Source organism: Nansenia antarctica, assembly GCF_963989245.1.
Source record: "Nansenia antarctica genome assembly, chromosome: 1".
Taxonomy (NCBI): domain Eukaryota; kingdom Metazoa; phylum Chordata; class Actinopteri; order Argentiniformes; family Microstomatidae; genus Nansenia; species Nansenia antarctica.
In genome coordinates this window covers 19,426,367-19,435,661 of record NC_137674.1, presented here as the reverse complement: position 1 = coordinate 19,435,661, position 9,295 = coordinate 19,426,367, and the positions used below count along the sequence as shown (strand labels likewise).

General features: G+C 46.6%; 1 protein-coding gene across 4 annotated transcripts in view; it reads right to left on the bottom strand.

Annotated features, from left to right (window-relative positions):
• Nucleotides 1-9,295, bottom strand: part of ttc7a (tetratricopeptide repeat domain 7A) — a gene marked incomplete at its 5' end in the record, with an annotated part of 50,209 nt that overhangs the window by 25,813 nt on the left and 15,101 nt on the right. For 3 of the 4 annotated variants that reach the window (XM_080534278.1, XM_080534279.1, XM_080534277.1), the window contains 6 exons: nucleotides 386-490; nucleotides 1,616-1,699; nucleotides 2,929-3,066; nucleotides 5,142-5,205; nucleotides 5,933-6,102; nucleotides 6,686-6,764. In XM_080534278.1, coding sequence (XP_080390404.1) covers nucleotides 386-490; nucleotides 1,616-1,699; nucleotides 2,929-3,066; nucleotides 5,142-5,205; nucleotides 5,933-6,102; nucleotides 6,686-6,764 — 640 coding nt within the window. The remainder of the gene's footprint in view (nucleotides 1-385; nucleotides 491-1,615; nucleotides 1,700-2,928; nucleotides 3,067-5,141; nucleotides 5,206-5,932; nucleotides 6,103-6,685; nucleotides 6,765-9,295) is intronic. The other variant, XM_080534276.1, reaches the window with a different exon arrangement.

Genomic DNA, 9,295 nt, shown 5'->3' with positions numbered 1-9,295 from the left:
ACCCCTCCTAAATTTCGTTGTTTGGTACCTGTACTATAGCAATGACAATAAAGACCATTCATTCAAACGGATGAAGAACAAACAACAGGTGCGTTGAAACCAACACCCAATCATGCCAGGACGACGGCTAATTTGATAATTTTGACAGACATGATAGCCATCACAGTGTTTGTGATGGATGCTATTCGCACGTACATACCCAGAGATATGTGTGTGTGAGTGTGTGCCTGTGTATGTGTGTATGTGTGTGTGTGTGTGTGTGTGTGTGTATGTGTGTGTGTGCATGTGCGTGTGTGTGTGTGTGTGTGTGTGTGTGTGTATGCGTCTGTGTGTGTGTGTGTGTGTGTGTGTGTGTGTGTGTGTGTGTGTGTGTGTGTGGTCTCACCCAGTGCAGTTGGTTGATGCAGACCTTGGCAGCCAGCAGGGGCAGCGTGGGGTCCTGGGGTCTCATCCTGGCACACTCCTTCAACACAGACACGGCCCCCACACCCTGGAACACACACACACACACACACACGCGCATGCACACGCACGCACACACAGACACACACGCATTTCAGCCTATTTCAGCCTATCAGACTATCTCAGACTATTTCAGCCTATGTCAGACTATCTCAGTTTATCTCAGACTATCTCAGACTATTTCCAGAGCTTCATTGATCCTCAGCGTTGCACCTTAACGTCTCACACGCCTCTGCGTCTGTCTGCTATTCCAGCGCTCTCTGAGGACTCCGGCTCTTTCTGTGTCAGACAAGCTACAAATATCTCAACAGCCAACGGACATTCAGGTTATTCCTGTTCAGAGTGGAGAGTGTAACACACTTTCCAACAACTGACCTTGAGGCAGCCTGGCAGCAGTAAACTGAGGAGTTTGCTGGTCGAGAGCTACAACAGTGGTGCAGACCAAATAGTCTTCTAATTGATTGTGATATTTGGGGTGTTTGCTTGGCCGAGATGGGCAGGGGTTTGTGATTTTGAAACTATTCCGCTGGCTTCACTGTGCCAGGGGGAAACTCAATCAAGCACATGAAAGTACTGTATTTCAAATGATTTCAAATACTATTTCACCGCAGGTCTGCAGGTCTGGTGACAGAGGAGGAGGTGGGGGTGAGGGGGAGGAGGTAGAGACAGAGGAGGAGGTGGGGGTGAGGGGGAGGGGGGGGAGGTAGAGACAGAGGAGGAGGTGGGGGGGAGGGGGAGGGGGGGGGAGGTAGAGACAGAGGAGGAGGTGGGGGGGAGGGGGAGGAGGTAGAGACAGAGGAGGAGGTGGGGGTGGGGGGGGGTGGTAGAGACAGAGGAGGAGGTGGGGGGGAGGGGGAGGAGGTAGAGACAGAGGAGGAGGTGGGGGTGAGGGGGGGGTGGTAGAGACAGAGGAGGAGGTGGGGGGGAGGGGGAGGAGGTAGAGACAGAGGAGGAGGTGGGGGTGGGGGGGGGTGGTAGAGACAGAGGAGGAGGTGGGGGGGAGGGGGAGGAGGTAGAGACAGAGGAGGAGGTGGGGGTGAGGGGGGGGTGGTAGAGACAGAGGAGGAGGTGGGGGGGAGGGGGAGGAGGTAGAGACAGAGGAGGAGGTGGGGGGAGGGGAGGGGAGGAGGTAGAGAGATGATGATGAGCTCACCTTCCCGCTCGCCATGAGTGACAGGCCCAGCTGGTGCCAGAGGTGGAACTCGTTAAAGGAAAACTTCAAGGCGCGCTCCAAACACTGGGACACACACACACACACACACACAGGTGAATTGTAGCATGTAGTCCAGCATGTAACAAACTCAACTTGTGGGTGGGATAGAAGGAGGAGGGTCAGAGGTTGATTTGAAGAAACACAACTAGATCCAACCCCCACGGCCCTCCCTCACCTACGAGAGGAACGAGGTTAGTGGGTGAGACGCGTCAAGCACACGGACGTTGTGAGACATCAAACACAACCACACACTGTCGTTAGCCTAGCTGTTAGCGTCACCCTGTCCCCACGCGCGAGGGTTCACCTGTTTGTCTGATACACCTGGAGAAAAATGCAGCCGACCTGAATGTGAATACTAGGTCGGCATGAGAGAGAGAGAGAGAGAGAGAGAGAGAGAGAGCCATGCGTCTTACACTTACACCAATCCATTCCCATTCAAATCAGTGTTGGAAAATGCACAAGTACATACTTCAGGAGTACATACTTCAGGAGTACATACTTCAGGTCTACATACTTCAGGAGTACATACTTCAGGAGTACATACTTCAGGTCTACATACTTCAGGAGTACATACTCCAGGAGTACATACTTCAGGTCTACATACTTCAGGAGTACATACTTCAGGTCTACATACTTCAGGTCTACATACTTCAGGTCTACATACTTCAGGTCTACATACTTCAGGTCTACATACTTCAGGTCTACATACTTCAGGAGTACATACTTCAGGAGTACATACTTCAGGAGAAGGATGGAGAAATAGGACACAGCAACAGAGAGAGAACAAGAGAAGCTCTGCTCAGAAGAGAACCAAGCGTCAAGGGTATTTATACAAGGGTATTCATACAAGGGTATTCATACAAGGGTATTCATACAAGGGTATTCATGAACAAAGTTGTCACAGAGGCAAAGCTTTCGCTTCCCACAGACTGACTGACTGACTGACTGGCTGTCTGACTGACTGACTGACTGACTGACTGTCTGTCTGTCTGTCTGACTGACTGACTGACTGACTGACTGACTGTCTGCCTGACTGGCTGTCTGACTGACTGACTGACTGGCTGGCTGGCTGACTGACTGACTGGCTGACTGACTGACTGACTGACTGACAGACTGACTGGCTGACTGTGGAGTGAGTACAGGCCCATCCAGTCCTCTCACCTCAGACAGCATGGCATACTGCCCCCTCCTGGCCATGTCCTCTCACCTCAGACAGCATGGCATACTGCCCCCTCCTGGCCATGTCCTCTCACCTCAGACAGCATGGCATACTGCCCCCTCCTGGCCATGCCGATGCTCAGCAGGTCGTAGACGGAGGTGGCCTCCTGCAGGCTGGCCTCCCGCGCCTCCTTGTGGTCAGGCGCTCGACTGACGACCCCATCTCCGCTGGCCTACAGGGGGCGACAGAGAGGAGCACTGAGGAGAGAGAGAGGAGCACTGAGGAGAGAGGAGGTCACTCTGGAGGAACACGCACTCGGCGCGTCCTATTTCTCCACGGTTCTGCTGAAGGACGCGTTTGTGCACTTTCCAACACGGAACGTGAAAGTGTACCTTCTTTTTTGAAGGTGCACTAGTGCATACTTGGGGGATGGTGGAGAAATGAGTTTTGCTTCCACTGCATTGAATTGAATAATTTTGCCATTTAGCAGACGCTTTTATCCAAAGCGACTTACAATTACGAATTACAGGGACATTCCCCCTGGAGTAACTGAGGGCTAAGTGCCTTACCCAAGGGCACACTAGTAGTGGTGTGGCTTCAGGCGGGATTTGAACTCACAACCTTCCGATCACAAGTCCACAAGTCCAACTCACTATCCACTAGACCACCACTTTTTGATCTGTAAGAAGTGACCAGGGCAAAGTTGTGGTCCTCTACCGCATTGGTTATTAGGGGTGTGACTGTTCACAAAATTGTACGTACCGCGGTTTTTAAGTCACGGTTCGGTACATTTTCGGTTCAGCAGGGTACAAAATTCACAAAACGTATATATATATATTTCTTGTTATTTCCCCATTATTATTAAACAGTGGTTTACTGAACAAAAAGTGGGTCTTCTTTTCTTTGTGTACATACATCTACTGATGCCTCTGGACACATCTTCAGTGATGTTCCTGGAATCATCGGGCATTAAGAAAGCAGGTGCCTTGGATAAGTCGTGGACAGCTGTAGTTTATTCTTGTTTATAAAGGAATGGTATGATTTGCTGGCTGAAATGCGGACGAGAGGGAACTACGTAACGACGCTCCATTACTTTCAACATGTGTTTAAAACCTGGGTTCTCTGAATGGGGAGATGGGTTTGCACTTTGCAGTTTTTTTCTTGTACCTGTGATGCTCACATTCAGGTGATGCCGTGTCAAATGAGTGAGCAAGTTCGACGTACAGCCAGCCGCACACCTGATGGCAGTTGAACAATGCCGGCATACACCTTTCCCCTCTACTGTGTCCCTAAAAACTTCTATTGCCCCCTTTGTACTGTTTCTCTGTTAAAAAAATAAAAATAAAATAGGTTTAGAAGAAGGTGATAGGAGAAGGTTTTTCCTTCTATCAATGGCCCCGGGCCTGAGCTGGATTACTCTTCCTGCTACGACTGGTGGATTGATGATTCACTTGCTTAGTATTCAAATGTATTGATTGTAAGTCGCTTTGGAATAAGGCGTCTGGTAAGTGCCAAAAATGTAAAATGTAAACAGCTTTGGTCAGATCCACCTGTATTTGTCATTGCCATCGTCATTGTAGCTAACTGAGAAACCGTCATTTTCCCAAACAGAAGATTTAAGGGATGCTGGAGGAACATCAAGCTCTAGTTTATCTGCGTTCACAAATAACGGCTGCTAAACTACTGACCATCTCTCTGTGGCGTGGTGTGTGCGCATGCGTATTGGCTGAGATGACTTCAACACACAACAAAGTTCGGTACACATGCCAACCGAACCGAACCGAAGGACCCGTACCGAAAGATATTGGGTCAGAATACGTCTACCGTTCCACCCCTATCGGTCCCCATATCAAGCCTGTTACAGATCAACGCAGGTGAAGAGGAGAGAGGAGATCGCTTTCCAGATGACTCCAGTAAAACAGGATTCATTAAAGAATCATAAGGATTAAATAAGGAAACCTCAAAGTGAGATAGTAATTCAGGATATCAGCACTGACCTTCTAGAAGTAGGGCTGGGAGGATAGAAGAAGAAAGATATATAGGGTGGGGAGAGAGAGAGGGAGAGAGAGAGAGAGAGAGAGAGAGAGAGAGGGGGGAGGAGAGAGAGAGAGAGAGAGAGAGAGAGAGGGGGGGGGGGGGGAAGAGACAGAGAGGGAGAGAGAGGAGGGGGTAGAGAGAGAGACAGAGAGGGAGAGAGAGAGAGAGATGGGGGGAGAGAGAGAGACAGAGATGGAGAGACAGAGGGGGGGAGAGAGACAGAAAGAGAGGGAGAGAGAGAGGGGGGTGAGGGGGAGAGGGCTCTCTCACCATGGACTCTGTGATAAGCAACAGGAGCACCGCCTCTTCAACCACGTCCTGTGGACAGAAGGCACTGTGGAGGCACAGGGAACAGAGTCAGGAAGTGACACGTCACATCACAAGGTACCTCCAGCCGGCAGATCACTGGGAGTGTCCTGTGTCTGTCTCACCTCAGCTGTGGTGTGTAATCCAACCCTGACCACCCCGGCAGTATCCAATCACAGTGCTCAGGTGTCCACACACTCTCTCTCTCTCTCTCTCTCTCTCTCTCTCTCTCTCTCTCTCTCTCTCTCTCTCTCTCTCTCTCTCTCTCTCTCTCTCTCTCTCTCTCTCTCTCAATTCAATTTAATTTTGGCATAATTAAGACATCTTACATTGCCAAACATTTATTAACTTATTATACAGGAAAAACAATAACGACAGGGAAGTCTTCCTCCCGTTTTCTTATCTTAGCTGCCCCTGCTCTCCCTCCTTGTCAGTCTTGTGCCCTGACTAAAAGATACAATTACCAGATTCTATCAGAGCGCAGTCTCAATCTCTGTTGTTTTGTTCATCACTTATCAATGGAGTATTTGATCTCCACTGAAGACAGCAGAGTGTGTATGGTGAGTATTGGCATTGGAGTCCACAATTAATCTGCACTGACTTTTAGCTTCACAAAAGCAGCATGAGAGGCTGAGTCAGAGAGAGAGAGAGAGGCAGAGAGAGAGAGAGAGAGAGAGACAGAGAGAGAGAGAGAGAGAGAGAGACAGAGAGAGAGAGATAGAGGGAGAGAAAGAGAGAGAGAGAGGGAGGCAGACCTGTCAGTGAGGTAGCGTTGTGGGGGTTTGGAGGAGGGGTAGATGGCGTCCTTGGCAGCGGCGGGCCCCTCCCTGCTGAGCCAGGCGGAGGGCGGGGGGGACAGGGGCGCCCAGTAGCCGTCCTCACTCACTGAGCTGAGCAACACCTCCGCTAGCTTCAACGCTGCAGCCTAGAACAACATCAGCATCTAACTATATACACTATATATATAACAATATATATATATACTATATATAACTATATATATATACACTATATATAACTATATATATATACACTATATATATAACAATATATATACACTATATATATAACAATATACACTATATATAACAATATATATATATACATACTATATATAACTATATATATAACTATATAAATATATAACAATATACACTATATGTATATACACTATACAACACAATACATAGATAGATAGATAGATAGATAGATAGATAGACAGACAGACAGACAGACAGACAGACAGACAGACAGACAGACAGACAGACAGACAGACAGACAGACAGACAGACAGACAGACAGATAGATAGATAGATAGATAGATAGATAGATAGATAGATAGATAGATAGATAGATAGATAGATAGATAGATAGACAGACAGACAGACAGACCCAGTCTGATAGTTAAAACAGTTATGGTCAGATTAAGGTTCGGGTCAGGGTTGACACACACACACACACACACACACACACACACACACACACACACACACACACACACACCTCACCTTCCTGAAGCTCTGAGACCCCTGAGACTCCACTACCCTCAGCACCCTACGCAGCTGGTGGGCCCCCTGGGCCAGGTGACTGAGACACACGCACGCACACACACACACACACACACACACACACACACACACACACACACACACACACACACACACACACACACACACACACACACACACACACACAGGACAGTCAGGATAGACATGTGACAATGAAACAGGTCAGACAACTGATGTTGTCTTCACATGGAGAGAATGATGCAAACTGAACAGGTAACCCAGCGACAGAAGAACAACCGTTACAGTGTGATATGATCAATGGAAGATAGCCTAGCATCAACGCTGTTGTACTATAGTTCAACATTGGAGACATCAGTGTATGACAGGGACAAACAAGTCAACAAAGGTGTTATTCTCCAATGTGTTCTGAAGCCTTAGGGGGACTTTGAATAGTCCCACTGTGGTATGTGCTTGTGCTGTACCAACACTGCAGCGATGCAACGTCCTACAACACCACTACAAGCTCTGACTGTTCAGTAGGAAGAGCAATACTGCCACCTGCTGGCAGCACAGAGAACTATCATGACTCGTTTCAAGTTTCAAGTGTTATTGTTACGTCCATTACACAAGAGAGTAAAGTTCTTAGGCTTCTTGACATTGCAGCACAAGACCATCAGGGCTGCCAAGTTTCACCAAAAGTTTGGAGTGAGATTTTTTGGCGGTGGAGCGACCCAAAACTGCACGTTTTGGCAGCGGCGGCCCCTCTCTCCCACCCAATTATTTGTGCTAGTTTCCTGCAATTTTACATGATGTTCATAATAAACCAGCACAAGAAATGAAAATAATTAACATTTTATAAAACAAGAAAAAAATTCAGACAATATATCATATTTATGAAATCTTAATCAACAAATACAGTAGCCTACAGACTCTAAAAGAAAAATTGGCCCCATCAACAGGACTCAGCCCCTTGGTCAGCAGCAGAAAGACCCATGGTCATCATCTTATATACAGTGCATTGCTCAAGATGGCTATCATGGCTACCCATTTTTTTGGAGGGACCCCCAATTGTTGTATTTGTATTGTAAATTGTAATTATTAATAATAATTATTATTAATGTACCTGGTTATGTTACAGTAGAGAAACAAAAAACAGTTACCAAAACTGAGTATTTACTAGCTAAGATTGGCAAAAGATTGGCGTGGTGCAACCGAAATTAGTAAACAACTAGTTTGAAACTAACTAGTAAAATAATTTTGCCATTTAGCAGACGCCTTTATCCAAAGCGACTTACAATTACGAATTACAGGGACATTCCCCCTGGAGTAACTGAGGGCTAAGTGCCTTACTCAAGGGCACACTAGTAGTGGTGTGGTTTCAGGCGGGATTTGAACTCACAACCTTCCGATCACAAGTCCAACTCACTATCCACTAGACCACCACTACCCCCTCGTAGTAACAACTAGGGGTTTAATAACTACTAAATGCCTGCATTTAGTAATGACTTACGCCATATTGGTGCAACCCAGTCCAGTAGGCTACCAGATACGATGTTGTAATGTATGCACATATTTTGCTACCACGGTTGCCAGACGGAATTGACAATGTCCAGCCCAACCGGTCTAAAAGCTGCCGAATCCACCCGTCCAGTGTGACCAAAAGTAGCCCAATCTGGCAACCCTGCTTGCTACGTTCTTGCAGCTCGCGTGAACACAGGTTCTTCCATCAGCGCTCGTCTGCCGCTTCGATTGCAGACTCAAGTTAACGCGCGTGCAGAAAGATGCCACGAAACTCATGTCCGGTAGCTTTCTTTCAAGGAATTTCAAAAATAAAAGTCCGGTAAAACAATTTTTATTTCTCACCGTGAGAAATAGAGATGCGGCGTGAGAGCGTGAGAACTGGTTGAAATGCGTGAGTCTCACGGCGATTGCGTGAGACTTGGCAGCTGTGACCATGAGGCAATAGGCAAGATAATAATATAGTCTATATAGTCTGGGCTGCTACATACCCGTTGACAAACTGAATATTTTTCAAACATGCTTATTCATGTACAAGTTCATAAACAATAAGCAATTCTATTCTGTCAAACATCTAGCCACCAATTCAACATTTGTTTTGGAGGTCCAAAAATCTGGAACACTTTGAGCTTGCCACTGAGATTAACATCTCGGTCGGTTTTCGTTCATTTCATGTTGGTTCTGCGTCATATTCTAATATTCGTATAATAGATTGGTTTTCTTTTCTTTTTTTCTTTTTAAATTCTTCATAACCTTTTTTCCTTTCCATGGTTGTTGCTCTTATTTCTGTCTTTCTTTTCTTGAGGTGTTCTGAGCGAGCTATGTAATCCAAGCTATGTGTCTTTTTTCGTTTTTTTGTGCTATCCGACAGTTTTGCCCAATGGATATGATTTTGTTTGTGGTTTCTCTTGTCTTATTTACATGTATTAAGGGTTATTTGTTGTATATTGAACTTGTATTCAAAAAGTTGACAGGAGTGGAACTATGTACAAGCCTTCTGGGCTTTGTTCCTTCCTTGCACTGTTTTTTTAATCATGTGCTAAATAAATAAATTAAATTAAATTAATATTGCTCTCGGTGGCAGTGGGTATA